General features: G+C 38.0%; 2 protein-coding genes across 2 annotated transcripts; both read left to right on the top strand.

Moving 5' to 3' along the window:
* Positions 1-1,599: 1,599 nt before the first annotated feature.
* LOC128740745 (15-hydroxyprostaglandin dehydrogenase [NAD(+)]-like) lies at positions 1,600-2,817 on the top strand. The gene is made up of 5 exons (XM_053836310.1): positions 1,600-1,701; positions 1,952-2,185; positions 2,242-2,394; positions 2,457-2,611; positions 2,676-2,817. Exons 1-5 carry the CDS (start codon positions 1,600-1,602, stop codon positions 2,815-2,817), a joined length of 786 nt encoding a protein of 261 aa, XP_053692285.1.
* Positions 2,818-9,042: 6,225 nt separating this feature from the next.
* LOC128740744 (alcohol dehydrogenase 2-like) lies at positions 9,043-10,254 on the top strand. Its single transcript, XM_053836309.1, has 5 exons — positions 9,043-9,144; positions 9,383-9,616; positions 9,675-9,827; positions 9,891-10,048; positions 10,113-10,254. The coding sequence occupies exons 1-5, from the start codon at positions 9,043-9,045 to the stop codon at positions 10,252-10,254; spliced, it is 789 nt and encodes a 262-aa protein (XP_053692284.1).
* The last annotated feature ends 8,017 nt before the right edge of the window (positions 10,255-18,271 follow it).

Genomic DNA, 18,271 nt, shown 5'->3' with positions numbered 1-18,271 from the left:
CCCGGATCGGTCTATGCCTAACGATGCCAACTTCTTCGCTCCGAGGTGGAGCTGACAGTACGAACAAAGCATCGAGCGCTGCTGCTTTATTCTTTTCACCGTGGCTGCCGCAAATCAACTGATAATTATGTCATTTTTGCTGTACAGACTTAATAAACGTAAAATTCGTATTTTGTTCCATTGAATTATCTTTTGTAGTTTTCTTTTCGTCGCTATCCGAAAGTATTCAATTTTTTTTAATGCACAGGTTTTATACATATAATAAACTTTAAACAGAATAACGGGTACGTGCCTCGGTGTGCCTTAAAGCTAGGTATGCCAGTGTTCACCATTCAAAGATTTTTTGTTTCCTTTCTGTAACCAAAAGATCTTATGACAAATCTATCGAATTCATTAAAAGCACATTTAGAAACTCAGACATTCACGGTTAACATACGAAAACAACGTAATATAAAAAAAACTACATGCATTTTTGTGTTTTTGAGAAAGATTTTTATTTACGAATTCGCAAATGATAGCATCTTAATATTTCAAACCCAACTTTTAATGAGGGTTTTATAACACACTTATGACGGCGCCAACGGCCGAAGTTGGTTGAAAATCCTTAATAAGAGTGCAATGATAGTCAAATGGTTACTTGAGAGCATTTGAAATCAATGCAATATAATATCGCGTCCTCGTTTTAGTCCGACGGCCAATGCGTTCTCGATCAACTAATGATTTCTAGTTGGGAGAAATTTAAATATCTTTATTTTGGCGCACTGTGCACTGTGGTTTTGTGCAGACCCTAGAAATTTATATCATTTTATATCACAAGCATAGTTCATAGATTTATGAATAAACAAATTGTTTAAAATTCAAAGATCATCAACTTCCCTTGTAAAGTTCAACGGGAATTTTCCAAATTCATAACGGTTGAGCCAACTAACGCATAATGAACATATTTTTATAAAAATGTACGGAAAGTTTCTTATCCCATATCTGGAAAAGGTTTTTCGTGAAATATTATTACGGTGACGTAAAACTTAAAAAAGTTGAAAAAAACAACATTTTCAAGAAAAAAAATTTATTTGCTGGTTGCTAATATTTTTCACGATAGTTTTTTTTATTCGTGATCTATGGCCAAAAATCCAACGATTAATGACGGTGCTTTGTTACTCGCTAGTCTTAATATTTCCTTGTTGCCATCAATTGCAATTAAATTTCGGCAAAGTTATTAGAATGACATAATAGACTGACGGTCTTCAACAGACCAAATCTTTACTGTGAAAAGCCTACCTTGGTGCATTAGGGTAATGGCGGGAAATGATACTAACCCCAAAAGATCCACAGTCGAAAGCCAGCAATATTTCACATTATTTGAGAAAAGTCAAAAACCAAATTGATAAAACAAATATTACGACAATTATTCCACCTCACAGTCACAGGCGTTACAAACTTGGTCCTAGGTTTTCTAAAGGCAATTGATAGTATAACGCTTACCGTCAAAATTAACAAGCTACTGATAAAACGACCACTTGTAATTATACAACGGTTCAGGGGTTCTCACTATCAGTGAGCATCTCGATTTTGGGCAGACAACATCTATTATCCTTAGCGATGAGTAAGCTTGTGTTGAACAATAAAACTGCTGTCATTACCGGTGCAGCCAATGGGATCGGCTTCGCAACAACCGAAGAACTACTCAAAAATGGAGTATCGGTGAGTATTAACATGAACAAAGCTTATACCTTCAGTGCATTCTTTTTCGATGCAAAACATGCAGAGTAGTCGTGATATTTCAAACAAAGTTATTCTAAATATATAATAATTATTATCCTTAAGGTGCAAATACATAAAACCTAAAGAATGAAAGTACGATTCTATTAAAATCACATAAACTTGAATACAAAACCTCTGTTTGGAACAACTACCATCGACTAAATATTGATCCGTAACACTGTATTTACAGAAAGTACTGCTTTTGGATAAAAAACCGGAGTTAACCGAAAAGCAGTACGCCCAGCTCGAGGCATGCAACTCGGAGGCGGACATCTTTTATGTACGGTGTGACGTCACCGACAAGCAACAACTGGAATTTGTTTTCTATAAGTATGTTCTGGACCTACTCGGATCATTCGACATACTTGTGAATTCAGTGGGAGTTTGGGAATTAGATTCCAACAAGTGCATCGATGTCAATTTGGTAAAGAAAAAAATCTTACCATAGCAATATTGGTAATTATACATTTTGGCTTTCAGATTGGTTCGATGCACTGCACTCTACTTGCAATTGATGTGATGAATAAGGAGAAAGGTGGTACAGGAGGATTTATTGTTAACATCACTAACCCGGAAACCACTATTTACACCGAAGAGACATATGGGATGGCCGGTTTCACACGAACGCTGGGGGTTTGACAGCAGAAAAATTCGCTTTTTTTATGGAAGCTCATCACATCTTTTGCCGTTTACAGACAGAATCGATGTACAACAAAACGGGGATCAAACTTACGGCAATCTGTCCGAGTATTGCCAAATCTAATATCATGAAAGCATTAGTGGACAGCTCTGCCAGTTTTCTACTGATGAAGGAAATATTCGAGCTTATCAAAAAATTTGGCGATGGACAGTAAAATTTAACCAACACAGCACAGCACAATTTCAGAATGACAAATTCATTTTACTTCTTTTAGAACATGCCCTATCGGGAAGTCCATTGTGAAGGTCATAATGGAAAAAGAAACAGGATCGGTTTGGTTGTCTTCCTCGGATACTGAAAATGATACTGGATACCGGATTTCTGAGATTAAGTTTGAGCTTAACAAATATGTCTAGCGAAGGACTTAAAAAAGTTTTCCGAGTTGGAACTGGAATGCTCCCCACACCAAGCCTGCAGTGACGAAATACGCACTCACGAAACACTTCATTAAAATAGAGTGAAATGAAAACAACTCAGAATGCTGAGTTGCTTTTTTATTGTGGTACAATCTCGAAGCTGACATCTATTGAAAAGAAAATAGAGCTGAGGAAGCTCTTCACTACAGTTGAAGAAGGATAGAAATCCAATTGTTAAAATTAACCTTTTTCTTGTACTTAATACATGTAAAGTATTATAATGATTGACTTCTGAAAGTTATCAGATGAATAAAATTTTGCCTCTTAAGCCAAAGACTTCACTGTTTACATTTACACAACACACATTTTTTGTTTATTTTCTATTATTTTGGTAATTTTTGTGCTAATTCTCTTACTAATATTATGAAATTTTTGTGTTTTTGGTATTCTTTTTAAATCTCTTTGTCATTTGTCATTATTTTGGCAATTTGTGTGCTAATGCTGTTACTAATATTGAGATTTTTTTGTGTTTTTGGTATTATTCTTAAATCTCTGTGTCATTTGGAATTCTTTATTCAATTTTTATAGCAGTTTTGGTAGCAATTCTGTGTTTTTTTGAACCATTTCGGAGTCTCTTTATAAAACATTTGTAAATTATTTTTGTATATGATACTATTTATATCTGTTTGTTCTGTTTTATGTGCCATTTTCATGTTCTTTTGGTAATAATTTGATGTCAGTTTTGTTCATTTTATATAGTTTTTGTGTCACTTTAGAATTATTTTTATATTTTTCTGTTATTCTTGTTCCATTTTTGCATTGGTTTGTATAATTTTTACATTATTTATATCATCCTAATATTAGGATGTGGTTTGGTCACCTTTTGGCATTCGCCCATAACTTTCGTTTCAAAAGGATTTCAGGACATCTGAATACATCGTTGCAAAGGTCTAAGAGTAATGTATATATCTGGAAAATCTTGAACTGATGGCTTGAAAAATAATAAAGTTATAGGCATTTACGTGAAGACAAAAAATGTTGTCATAGTCGGGCCATGTTGTATAGGTTGGACCACCGTCGAAAATCCAAGAAATACGTATTGAAATTCTATCTAGGCACATGAAAAGAATGAATTCCGTGAAAAACGACCCCTATTTTTAATTAGGTTTTTGCGAATTTTTGGCGATCTTGTAAAATCAATATTTCTACACTCGTCTTTTCCGAAGTGTACTACTACAATGAAAAAAACAACAACAATCTAGGTTTTTATTGCATTAGTTTTATTATTTAGCATTATTTCATCACATTTCACGTTACTGACGTTGTCTAGCGAATAATGCGCTTCTGCGCTTAAAATTATAGTGGCCCAACCATGACTGCACAAGTGGCCCGACCTTTACAATAAGCGCTTTTGCAGTATTTCACCTTGCCCTACCCAAACACCTTACTGGAGTGAATTTTTCAATAACCCTCGTATGGAGCACAACATACTTAATACATTTTCATTATTTATCTCGATTACCTATTACAATAATAAAACAATTTACCTGTCATGTGTTGTATCAACTCGATATTATTTTCATGTCACGTCAATTTCATATATTATTTGTATCATTTGAATCATTATTGTGTTACCTGTATCATTTTTGTATCTTATTTGTATTCAATATTCCGATTATATTTTTGTGAACTTTTCAAGTATCGATTTATGTCCGCTTTTTAGTTAGTATCTATGTTTCGTAGAAGTTGCAGTAAGTGGATCTTAGACTGTCAGTACGAATGTAATATACGCTTCAATGATTTTTTTTTTAATTCTATATTAGAGAGGTTTTCAGCCTGCGGCTGGTTCGCCTCTTAGGGCTTCAATGATTATAGTTATAAGACAAAATAACAAATGTACAAAGGTACCTAGCAGAAATAGAGCAGATCTAATTCGACCCTTAAACAAGCACTTCAAAAATATAGTCAAAATGTTGGTAAAATTTCAAAATCAGTTCTAATTTTCGAAATAAACTGACAGCCGGTTAAAATTAAAATATTCAATTCAACAGTCGACAAACCGTTTCCATATTGGTATCATTATTGTATAATTTTTGTACTCTTTTCTTGAAAAACAAACGCAAAGCAAAGCCAAATCCAGACCTACTTCATTGAACAATGACCGTACTGAATCAGTTTACTTATCTATGGTCGTACCGAACCATTTAATCCAACTATGGTAGTAAAGTAAAGCAAAATCAAGGTAGGTGCTACATTCTGTTTTCCAAACTTAACCTTCTGTTTTTATTCAACAGACTTCGCAGCCAGCTGTTAGAGTACAGCAGGACAGTTGCGACGCTAATGCTACGACCTTATTGACTCTAACAGCCTCTCTCAACCGAGATGCGAAAATACGACGACTGGCTTGTTAGACCAGCGTCGTCCCTCGAAGCTAACTGGAAGGTTACTCTTTTCTTACCATTTTTAAAAATTTGGCATTTTTGTATATTTTTACATCTCAATTGTAACTAAGTATTTTGAATTTTTGTTTCATTTTTGTGCCATAATAAATTGTTTGCATTTTATTTTTGTCTTAGTTTTGTGTCATTTTTGTATCATGTTTGTGCCCTACTTTTATAGTAGTTTTCTGCTTATAATTTTTTATGTTATTCTTGACCTTTTTTGTATCGCGTTTTTTATCATATTTTCATCCTCTTGAATCATTTTGTGTAGCTTTTAAAACAGTTTTGTAGAATATTTATTGCTTTAATTGTATTACTCAGAAAACATGTTTTTGGTATAATTTATATTTTAATCATGTATCGTTTTAGGACAGTTGTTGCACCATTTTTGTAATGAAATTGCTATGTTTTTTATTCGTTTGTACGATGTTTGATATTAAATAAGGCCATTACAAATATTTTATGAAGTTTTTGTCCTTCCGGTGTTGGGCAACTGAAGGGAGGAGGGGGGGCCAAAGCAGAGATTTTTTAATCGGCCAAAAAATGCGATTTATTACTTAAAGTTTAAACATGAAAACCAAATCTATTCTTGCTTTTCATACACACGTTATTATACATGCTTGCAAAAACCTACAAATAGAACGACGAAAACGAAAGCAAAAATTTTTGCCGATTTTCGGAAATTTCATTGATTGAATTTCCATTTCTGTTTCGTGCTAGAAGCGTCAATTTTGCTGGTACACTCATTTTTCGAGTTCTTTAGGCTGTAAAGCCTTCAGACAATTGATTTCATTAAAAAAAATTAGCTTTTATCCCACAAATTATTTTTTTGCCACTCGATTTTCAAGCCAATTTAAAAGGGGGGCTGACAAAAACTTTAAAAAATATTTGTAATGGCCTAATTGCGTGAATTCACCAATCACATTAGTACTCAGCTCAAAGTCTTTTATAAAAGCAAATCACCAGCCATTTTTTTTAGCTTCAAAGAACCTGCCTGTTTCCTGTTCTATAGGAAAACTATCCCGGTAAAAATAGCCATAACACGAAAATAAAAGTTATCGTACCAGTAAGATACAAAATGCAGTAGAAACAATAAAATTTCTGATATATGTTACTCTTGTTGACTTTTTCGGTGAGAAAAAGTCAACAAGAGTAACATATAGAATTTCACGGTGACAAACCCCAACAATAATAAAATTTATCGTCAGAAGAGATAACAAAACCATCAAACTTATTGTTGTCCACCATAGCTTTCATAGTTTTGAGAGATTCTACCATAAAAATGACGGGTTTTTAAGTATCTTAACAATAAAAAAGATCGAAAAGTTATCGTCCTTTTATGGCAATTTTTTGTGGCGAAAAAACAAAATATAATTTAAGAAGGCTGTAAATTTGTGAGGAAATATAACCAATTCTGTTGCATGAAAAAAGAAACAAAAATTTGAATTAAATTCGAATCTGAGGCACTTTTACAATAAATTTACCATAAGTTTCCGTGTTCTCATGGACTAATTTTGGAAAACGATGGAAAAAATCTATAAAACATAATTCAATGGAACGAATTTTCCATAAACCCTGCGTTTATCGTGTACAGAAGAAATTGACAGCATTATCAGTTGATTTGCGGCAGCCATGGCGAAAAGAGTCAATCAACTGCGTTTGACGCTTTGTTCAAACTGCCAGCTCCATTCCGGAGCTTGATGTGGAAGATATCTTTTACGTCATCGTTTAGCTGCTTGACGGGGAGCAGTCAGTTCCTAGCCGATCAAATGAAAATAACAAATTTATAACAGGATGAGTTTTAAATAACAAGTTTTTTTATAACAAAATTTCCTTTGCGTTTTGTTCTCAACTTGGTCTGGTTAGTAGTTAAAAGAACAAAAATTGTAACAAAATCCGCTCTAGGCATATCACAATTATTTCAAATTATGATACGATTTGCTCACTTTTAGTTCAAGATGGGTTACAAAACCCTGCTTTATAACCAAAATTTGTTATAAGTAACAGAATGAGATAGATTCTTTGTAAAACATTAGCTGTGTCGAAAAATTTTGCTATCACATTTATAACACACTTTGATAGAAATATCAACTGGAGCTACAATTCTGTAATATTTTTGTTAGAATCATCCGATCGGGTAATCGGCCAGTTATTGCCGTCCAACGTCCAAGTTTTTGAGCACGACGTCGCACTTCGCCGGAAAGATGTTTTTCAACAGCACCTTCAGCCACTCCTCCTGAGTGATTGCCTCCTGCATAGACACGGCCGGTGTCGACTGACGCTTCCGCATAAAAAATGTCTACTTTGGGCTAGTACTTCTTCACGGTTTGGCCGATTACTCCGACCTCCCGAGCCAAGCCGCGGTACTAGTGAGGCCATCTTGCTCTTAGTCTTCCTCTGCAGATTCGGCTGCAATTTACGGTCGCGCAACACCCTGGGTCGACCAAAATTAGGCATCTGTAAGATGCCCTCGTCTATCTCCACTGGGGGAAACATATTGTAAAACACTTATCGGCCTGCCTCACGATGTCTAACTTCTTTGCTCCGAGGTGGAGCTGGCAGTACGAACAAGTCATCGAACGCAGTTGCTTTACACTTTTCATCATGGCTGCCGTAAATCGACTGATAATGTTGTTTAATTGTTTCTGTAAAGACTTAATAAACGTAAGGTTTAAAGCATATTTGTTCCATTGAATTATTCGTTGTAGTTTTCTTTTCATCGCTATGCGAAAGTAATCCATTTCTCAGTGTACAAGTTTTGTACATGCAGTAAACTCTAAACAGAAAATTGGGCACGTGCCCCGGTGTGCCTTAATCCTAGATATGCCAGTGTTCACCATTCAAAAATTTCATGTAAACTTTCAAAATGTTTTCTCTCTGTAAATAAAAGGTCTTATGACAAATCTGACGAATTCACGGCAAAAACATTTAGAAAAATGTATGCATCCACGGTCAACATAGGAAAATTATTTTTGAGAATGAAGTCGTTTATGATTTTTCAAAAGACAGCATTTCAATCCTTAATAAGAGTACAATGAAACTTAAATGGTTACTTGAGAGCATTTGTCATTAATATAATATAATATTTATCGCGTCCTTTTTTTAGTTCGACGGGCCATTGCGTTTACGGTCAATTAATGATTTCTAGTTTGGAGAAATTTGGACATCTTTTATTTGGCGCACTGTGAATTTTGTTTAGATCTCAGAAATTTATATAATTTTATACACAAGTATAGTTTGTAGATTTATCGAGAAACATATTTGTTGTTTACTAATTGCAAATTTTTTCCACGTACGTTTTTTTATTCCTGATCTATGGGCAAAAAACCAACGACTAATAACGGTGCTGTGATACTCGCTAGTCTAAATATTTCCTTGTTGCCATCAATTGTAGTTACATTTCGGCAAAGTTATCAGAATGGCATAATAGACTGACGGTTTTCAACAGACCAAAACTTTATCGTGAAAAATCTACCTTGGCGCATTAGGGTAATAGAGGGCAATGATAGCCCCAAAAGATCCACAATCGAAAGCCAGTAATCTTTCACATTTTTGGTAAAAGCTAAAAAACAAATTGTTTATTAGCGCAATTATTCCATCTCGCAGTCACTGGCGTTACGAAGTTGGACCAAGGTTTTCTAAAGGTAATTGATAGTATAACACTTACCTTCAGAATTAACAAGCTATTGATAAATCGAGCACTTGTAATTATACAACGGTTCAGGGGTTCTCACTAGCAGTGAGCATCTCGATCCCGGGCAGGCAACATCTATTATCCGTAGTGATGAGCGGGTTTGTGTTAAGATATAAAGCTGCTGTCATTACCGGTGCAGCCAAAGGGATAGGTTTTGCAACAGCCAAAGAACTGCTCAAGAATGGAGTATCGGTGAGTATTAATATGAACAAAACTTTACTGCAATAGAATACTGCAGAGTTGTTGTTTTGTAATTAAAATAAAATTATTTTGAAAATATAAAAAGGAGGCATTATTTTTAACGTCTGTATATACAAAACCTAAAGAATAGCAATGCTTTTCTATATAAATCAAACAAACTTGAATACAAAAGCTTAGTTTAGATCAACTACCATAGATTAAATTTTGATCCGCATTATCGTATTTACAGAAAGTACTACTTTTGGATATACAACCTGGTTTAACACTAATGCAGTGCGCTCAGCTCAAGGCATGCAACTCGGAGGCGGACGTCTTTTATGTGCAATGTGACGTCTCCGACAAGCAACAACTGGATACCGCTCTCCGTCGGGATGCCCTGAACCTACTCGGGTCATTCGACATACTTGTGAATTCAGCCGGAGTTTGGGAATCTTGCCCCACCAAGTCCATCGACGTTAATTTGGTAAAAAAGAGTATGTCTTACCACAGCAAAGTATGTAATTATACATTCTGGCTTTCAGATTGGTTCGATGCACTGCACTCTACTTGCAATTGATTTGATGGATAGGCAGAAAAGCGGTACAGGAGGATTTATTGTTAACGTCTCTGACCCGGAAGCCGCTGTTTACACCGAAAAGACATTTGGAGTTATCGGTTTCACACGAACGCTGGGGGTTTGACAGCTGGAAAACCCGCTTTTTATGAAAGTTCATTACAGAATCTTTTGCCGTTTACAGACTGAATTGCTTTACCATAAAAAGGGGATAAAGCTTGCGGTAATCTCTCCGTGTGGTGCCAGAACCAATATCTTGAAGGCGTTCGGCGGCAGTTCTAGACCTCATCGGCGGATGAAGGAACTATTCGAGGAGCTTATGGTAAAATTTGCCGATCGACAGTAATACATAACCAGCACGGCACATCATTATACCAGAGTAACAAATTCATTTTACTTCTTTCAGACCACGCGCTATCGGGAAGTCCATTGTGAAGGTCATAACAGAAAAAGAAACAGGATCAGTTTGGTTGTCTGCCCCGGATACTGAAAATGATGCTGGATACTGGATTGCTGAGGTTAAGTTTGAGCTTAACAAAAATGTCTAGGGAATGACTTAAAAAAGTTTTCCAAGTTGGAACTGGAATGCTCTACATCATGTCTACAGCGAAGAAATAAAGACTCACGAAACAGTTCATTAAAATAGAATGAAACGAAAACAATGCAGAATGCTGCTGTTGTAGTACAATCTCGAAGCTGACATCTATTGAAAAGAAAATAGAACTGAGGAAGCGCTTCTCTACAGTTGAAGAAGAATAGATCTCTATCTAATTGTTAAAATTAACCTTTTTCTTGTACATATATTAAGTACCGTTTTATAACGATTGACTTCTGAAAACTATCAGATAAATAAAACCTTGCCGTTTAGACTAAAAACTTCACTGCTTACATTTAGACAACACTATACAACATGAAAGAATTGAAGAAAAGAAAATAGATTCCCTACTTATCGATCCATCAGTACTTCAGAACCAGCAAAATATTGTGGGCACAATCAGACCCAAAATGCTCCCAGTTGTTTGTGATGTCCAACCATTACGAAATTAACGGAAAAAATGCTGATAAAAAGCTTGAACATTCCATTCCAAGGAGTGTTGTCGTGCGGGTAGTGCTTTTCTGGTTAAGACTGTGGTAAGTAAACTCGAACGTGATCTCCCTCAGCTTCTGCAGTGACGTGTTGTGGCCGTGGTTCCTCCGCTCGCGGAAAATTCCATTTTCGCACCGCAATTCATGTTTCGGTGATGCATACGGTGTCTTCCATCAGGCAAGATGTTTCCCAGAGCATCCGCAGACACCGGCATTCCTTTGGTGTACCGCATAAATTATTCAACACTAATGGGGCGAAACGGTATGAAATAAAAATAAAAACAGCACACTCACTAAGCTCTCGCTGTGAAGCTCACTGTTTCCTCGTTCCATTTCGATGGAAATGAGCGAATATCTTGGCCTATAGTGCACCGTGACAGAATGTCAAATAGTGTTCTTGGAAACTCTGTACTCGTGGTTTGTCCAGGTGACAACGTCCTACCTTTCGCCTAGGCTTTACCTAACAGCAGCAGACCAAATTTATAATTTTCGTCGAAAACTCAGACAATCCCACTGTGCGATTGACGGTATCCATTTATTCCCGGGGTCGAACCGCTCCGAGTGGGTTGAATTGAGAATTATAATAAAATAGCGCGCAATGTTTAGCAGAACAACGAAGCATCACTACCGTACCGCACCACACACCGGTCGATGGATCTGTCTGTCGGTAGCTGGTTGGCAGGTTGGGTGGAATATGCAAATGTAACAAAAGCGACGCACAAGTGCATGTTTAGTTTGCAAAATTGCTTGAACATTTTTAATCATTCCAACGGGGACAATTTTCCCCACGGGTTTCCCCGGAACAGGGATGCCAGACACGGGTCAGATGGGTTCTATTGTAGATTGGACATGAATTACATCAATTTAGATGGAATTCGAGCGGAATGATATTTAGATTGATGATGAGTAAAAACTGGGATATTTTTTTTGAACGATTGTGAAATGCTAAACGAAACAATACCCACGGCTGCCAGCAGTGTACAATTAGCAAGGTGAATAATGCACGACCGTTGTGCCATTTAATATACACAAATAAATGGGATCTATCTTTGTTCTTGTTCAATCGAACTGTACTTTAACAGTATAAACCCTGAAGAAAAAAAGTTTAATGAATAATATAATACCGTTAGTGAGTTCTACGCAATTAAACTATGCTCGAACTTGGGATAGATAAAAAATTATTCTTTAGAAATACAAATACTAGATTAGTCAATGCAATCCCACCACATCCAGTGTGGTTTTATAGGAGTGTAAGGATCAAAACTTTTCCGGGAGCAAAAATAATTAGTCAACCCTTGGCCGAACTTTGTCCATAATAAATGTTCTCCAATTGTTACCGTCGCATTTCTTGACCCTCTTAAAATTTCGCATTCTGCAATATTTTAATTGATACGAATGAACAGATCGAAGAAACTTCACTACCGGGATAGCGTTCTTGCGGAGGAGGAGAATTGTTGTGAGAGGCACATTACGAGAAGCTTCTTTAAAACGATCAACGGAATCAAGAACTGGGGCTCTGACGAAGAATATCTTGAAAACAAGTGGTCCTAAATTACTACCCTGTGGCACTTATGACATCTTCGGAAACTGTGTTGAAAGCTGGTATTTTATTTCCACATAGCGAGCGTATGATGTAACATGTAGAATCCAAAACATCGTACATGAACTGAGAATGCTTCTTGATTTTCCAGTATAGCCAAGGATACTATGATAAATCTCGTTGACAGCCGCTTTTAGATCGGCCTCCTCAAAATGCGAAATTAGAGCCGGAGTGAGTTGTGCTAGTGCAAGAACTGGTCTGCATTGTACTTGGTACTAGACTAAACGCTGCCAATTCGTTGAGCGTTTCGACCGATACTTGAAAATCAGCTTTGACCTTTGTCGAGTCATTTAACACCCCTAACGATCTAGGACCCACTTCTATTTTTGGTGCCGGTGAGTTTCTTAAAAGAACAAATTTGACTGTAAAGTTGTTCGGCATCTTAGTTACGGGGCCGGCCCACCATAGTCTCCTGCCTCTCACCAGGTGTACGATGAAAATCACTTGTGCTTGTGCTAATCTCCAGTTTTTTTTTGTGCTCCGCCAAAAATAGTCCGCAACATCTTTCGTTTATACACGGCAAATGCACCGAAATCTTCCGTAAACAAAGTTATAGTCGTGGTGAATGACCCTTTGGGTTAAAACCACTCAAAAAAATAAGTTATAGTCTCAAGTTCTCAAAAGTACTACCAGGCTGATTAGCATTTTATACATCGAAACGTCTTGCGGAGGAAAAGTAGACCCGACTATCAGCTTGAATGCGTCGTTGAATTTCCTTACTTAAATCATTATTGGTCGTAACGTGAGATCTGAATTCATAAACTCGCCAACCACTTCGAGTTCATGGCTGTTAATAGTCCCTGTCCGTGGGAGGCGAACATTGTTTTCTAGATGCTTGACCACCAATATATCTTCCCAGCCTCCGTTTTTAGTTTAGCGTAGATTGCCTTTGTCGTCGCAAAATTTCTAATAATGATATCAGGGTCATCTGTGAAGGGCATCGGACTTGGACTTGAATTTGAACTTGAACTTATATTTGGACTTGGACTTGGACTTGGACTTGGACTTGGACTTGGACTTGGACTTGAACTTGAACTTGGACTTGGACTTGGACTTGGACTTGGACTTGGACTTGGACTTGGACTTGGACTTGGACTTGGACTTGGACTTGGACTTGGACTTGGACTTGGACTTGGACTTGGACTTGGACTTGGACTTGGACTTGGACTTGGACTTGGACTTGGACTTGGACTTGGACTTGGACTTGGACTTGGACTTGGACTTGGACTTGGACTTGGACTTGGACTTGGACTTGGACTTGGACTTGGACTTGGACTTGGACTTGGACTTGGACTTGGACTTGGACTTGGACTTGGACTTGGACTTGGACTTGGACTTGGACTTGGACTTGGACTTGGACTGCGACAGGTACTTGGACTTGGACTGCGGCAGGTACTTGGTCTTGGACTGCGACAGGTACTTGGACTTGGACTGCGACAGGTACTTGGACTTGGACTGCGACAGGTACTTGGACTTGGACTTGGACTTTAACTTGGACTGGCACTGCGACAGGTACTTGGACTTGGACTAGGATATTACTATTTAGTCGACAGTACACCCGAGAAAGCTCACAAAGCAAGAGACCGTGGATCTTAGATCACCAGATCGGATTGGCTTGCATTGGGTAATCGGAGGAGCTACGCGGACAAAATGTGCAACCACTATTGGATTCCAAGGTTGTACGGTTTTTAATTTCAATGAAAATCGAGTACGTGTGGGCGTATAGTGTATATTTGGCAACTTCTATGGGGTTTCACTGGGCGGTACGTACCGGACACAAACTTGATATTTCCTAGTGTTCGCTGTTGGCTCTGCTGGTGGGTCTCATCGTGCAGCTTACGCAGTTTGTCAATTGGGTTATCAGCTGCAGTTTGCTGTCGTGCCAGCAAAGAATGCTTAGAGCCTGCGGCCCGGGGGTTTAACGGGGTCGTCGGTATCCGGTCTCTTTTATGGTTACGCGTAGGCGGAATTCACCACCTAGGCCGACTCGTGTGAAGTGAAAGATCGACAACGGATTAACAAATCCAATAAAAAAACACCAAAAGGACCTAACAAGACATCATAAAATTATTAAGGCGCATTTGGCACGGGTACAGAAATTTGGACATGGACGTGGACGTGGACGTGGACGTGGACGTGGACGTGGACGTGGACGTGGACGTGGACGTGGACGTGGACGTGGACGTGGACGTGGACGTGGACGTGGACGTGGACGTGGACGTGGACGTGGACGTGGACGTGGACGTGGACGTGGACGTGGACGTGGACGTGGACGTGGACGTGGACGTGGACGTGGACGTGGACGTGGACGTGGACGTGGACGTGGACGTGGACGTGGACGTGGACGTGGACGTGGACGTGGACGTGGACGTGGACGTGGACGTGGACGTGGACGTGGACGTGGACGTGGACGTGGACGTGGACGTGGACGTGGACGTGGACGTGGACGTGGAATAGTGGAATAGTGGAATAGTCTTAGCAAAGCACTTGCATCACAGTTTTGAAAGCCCAGTAGATCGTAACGGTACTTTTCAACACGTTATAGCACTGCAACCTGCGACTGTGTGGCGCAGCCGAATTCCACCATGGTTCGGTGTAATTACAGTCAACAATCACATTTGATAATCATCAATGTTAGTTAGAAGTCCACGAACATTCTAATAATATGGCCAAAGTCAAGTGGCTCGGGGATTATGAGTTTGTACATTGCACACATTTTGCAGAATATTAAAAGCATTGCTCAGGCACTATTCATGTGTCGATGTCTAATTTTCGGCCAAAACTACAAAATATCTGTGTCGAAGTAAAAAGTAAAAATCGAACAAAATATCTATCGAAAATAAATCTATTTTTTACTGCATTTTACTGCATATTTCATAAAGAGCAGTAATTTTTATTATAAAGATCTTGTATTTCACGTTAACTTATTTTGTAAATTTCTAACAAAGTTTATAAATTAAGCTATGATACTATTTTTGTTTATTACTATAAGTCTTCGCCCAAGGCAGTACAGACATATTTTATCTTAAATCATATATTTACCAGTTACATTCTATGGCAAAAACAAATTATAATTGAAATGATAAAACTTTTGGAGCTGAACTTTCTACATCGTTATTCGAGATAAAGTCAATAGAAAATTTGGAGTACTGTCCATGAATTTTCCCAACTTTATGATGAAGTGCTGAAGAAGACCAAAAACAGCTCGTAAGCTCGAAAAGCTCACGCTCGGTACTCGGTAGTTATTAACGCCAACCAGATTAACTAGCAATTAATCAATGATGCTGAAGTTAATTGGCTGAAAAGCAAGGCGGAAAAGCACTGCTCGGTTGCTGCCATGCGAGAGCAGAAAGTGAGGCAACATGATTTATGTCCCCCCATGTACACAGTTGGCTGCTGTCGCTTCTCTCACTGAGCTATCATATGTGCAACGAGGCGAGTTGGTATTGGGCACTGACAAAGAAACATCGTATTGCTGGCTGTGTTGTGTGTACATGCCAGGATAGCTGTCGAGTGGTGATTGGCATTTCGGGGGGGCGTATAGCACAGATTAGTACTAAGTACGTTAAATGATGCGTGAATCGCGCTACTGTTTCTGTACTAACGGGTGTGGGATCGTTTATCATTTTTTTGGAATCCCTCCGCAAACAAGGAAGTTCATGCGAGACATTTTCATACGAGTAGGCAGCATCGATGGCGGTGGTTGGAATTATGATGATCGATGGTATTTTTTGCTAAACAATGCTACTGGAATATTGTGCACATGTTTATGAATTATTTCCAGTAGACCCTATGTGAGGTTTAATCGTAACTATGATTGACGTATGTTCATTTCTTTTCCGAATGAGAAGGCCTTTTAGTCAATCATGTCAATTCGAAAGCAGTTGCAAACATTTGCTGTACATATTGCAAAATTAAAATTGACGTATTGCAACAGACTAAGCGAAAATAGCTCTCCCATTTTGCATTCCATTCCAGTGTTGGAACCATTCGCTTTGTTCGTTCCGATTCCGATTCAAAAGCGACCCATAGCTGGCGCACTGGTTGATTGCTAACAATAGAAGTCCCCCTTCGTGTTCAAAGGATTATGCCAATGAGAGCGTTTAGGCAATAAATCTTGACTCATTTTCAAATACCGAACGTCCCATTCACCCACACCTTCGAATGTCGCGGATAAATCACCACGAGGCTCTGCTGCATCTGTTTAGTTTTAGGCCCAATGTACTTCAGCGCGAATAGCATCCACCGCACGGATCTGCACGGTGACATCGAACGTGGTCGCCATCATCGGCCGCCGGTGTACCGATTTGACGGCATATCTTCGCTTCGGTGTCATGTCTGCTACTGATGTATACCTGTAGACACGCTGACAAGGGACTTAAAATTGTATTTTCATTTTCTGTTGGCTTTGTTATCGGTCCAGTTCTGCTTGCGCGGTGACCGGCGAATGTCCAATTCTAGGGCTCGTTCTGATCTTACCAACAACGTCACATTCAGACTTTCAGAGTAGTCGTCATCAGTGGAGGTTTTAGGACAAGAACGATTTTCTGCCGGCTGCCAGAAATTGCATCTACCTACATGGTCGGTTTGAATTAATATGGATCGCGCACTTTCTGCAATATCTAACCGGTCTTCGATTGTCGAATTTGGGGAATCGGTGTGCACTTTTGAAGCACATGAATTAGTCTCACCTGTCGGGTTTCGAATATTTAGGAAAATGTCCGGAAAAGCCAACTTATTTTCAAAATGAATAGTCGCTAAGATGTACATTTATAATTCATATTGGTATTAGTTGAACTGTTGATTTTGTGTAACTAGTTACCAGTAGAGTGCCCAAACACAGTACAATATACCCGTTTTGCCAATTATATTATTGACACGCTATAGCTTAATTTTGAATTGCTCTTAAATTAATGCACTTAAACATTTTCTTAAACTTAAGCATATTAACATATAAACATATTTACATGAAGATTATAATATTTTTATGACAGAGTTCTACCTCAATTTCTCTTGATTTTTCACACTTTTTGATATTTCACTCAGTATTTGTGTCATGTATATATACGTATTTTTTGCATTATTTTTGAGTCTGTCTTTTGTGTGTATTTCTTGTATTTCGTGTATTTTCTGTATATTAGATTTTGGTATCGTTTATGCTCCCAAGTAACACGCTTCTACCACATATAGTTGAAATAACTGACTTATGACTTGTATTAGTTACATAGCAGTACACTCAAGTCTTTTTTTACACGGTTTATTTTTACGATTTTTGAATTAACGCGGTTTTTTTCATGACGATTTTTGAATTACCATGGTTTTTTATGACGATTGTTGAATTACGGCGGTTTTTTTACATCATTTTTCGAATTAACGCAGTTTTTTCAGCAATTTTTTTAATTCGAACGGTGGTTTTGAATTAACGCGCTTTTTTTACGTCGATTTTTGAATTCACACGGTTTATTTTATGATGATTAACGCGGTTTTTTAACGGTTTTGTTTTACACGGCACATATTCCCCGCGTAAAAAAAGACTTGAGTGTAACTTGAATTACTGTAAAACAACTGCGTTGCTAGGGTTCCAGTTTTGTTTACTATTTTTGTGCCCTTTGGGGTCCTATTTGTGATTTTTTATTTTTATGTGTTTTACTTGCTGACCCGACAAACTTCATATTGCAACAAATTAAACTGTGTTGCACATGCATCATGAATCTCGGATAATCTTTGTCACAATCTCGAGTTTTGCAAGTTTCTGAGGAGTTCAACCTTAGATGATTCATTTTGGCAATTACGTAACTATGAAAGCATCCCAGGTAACCAATAAGCATCACCAATGCTATTCAAATGCAAGCCAATAAGCATTTAAGTCGCCTTAAATG

Source organism: Sabethes cyaneus, chromosome 3 (assembly GCF_943734655.1).
Source record: "Sabethes cyaneus chromosome 3, idSabCyanKW18_F2, whole genome shotgun sequence".
NCBI classification, from domain to species: Eukaryota; Metazoa; Arthropoda; class Insecta; order Diptera; family Culicidae; genus Sabethes; species Sabethes cyaneus.
This window is presented reverse-complemented; position numbering and strand designations above follow the sequence as displayed.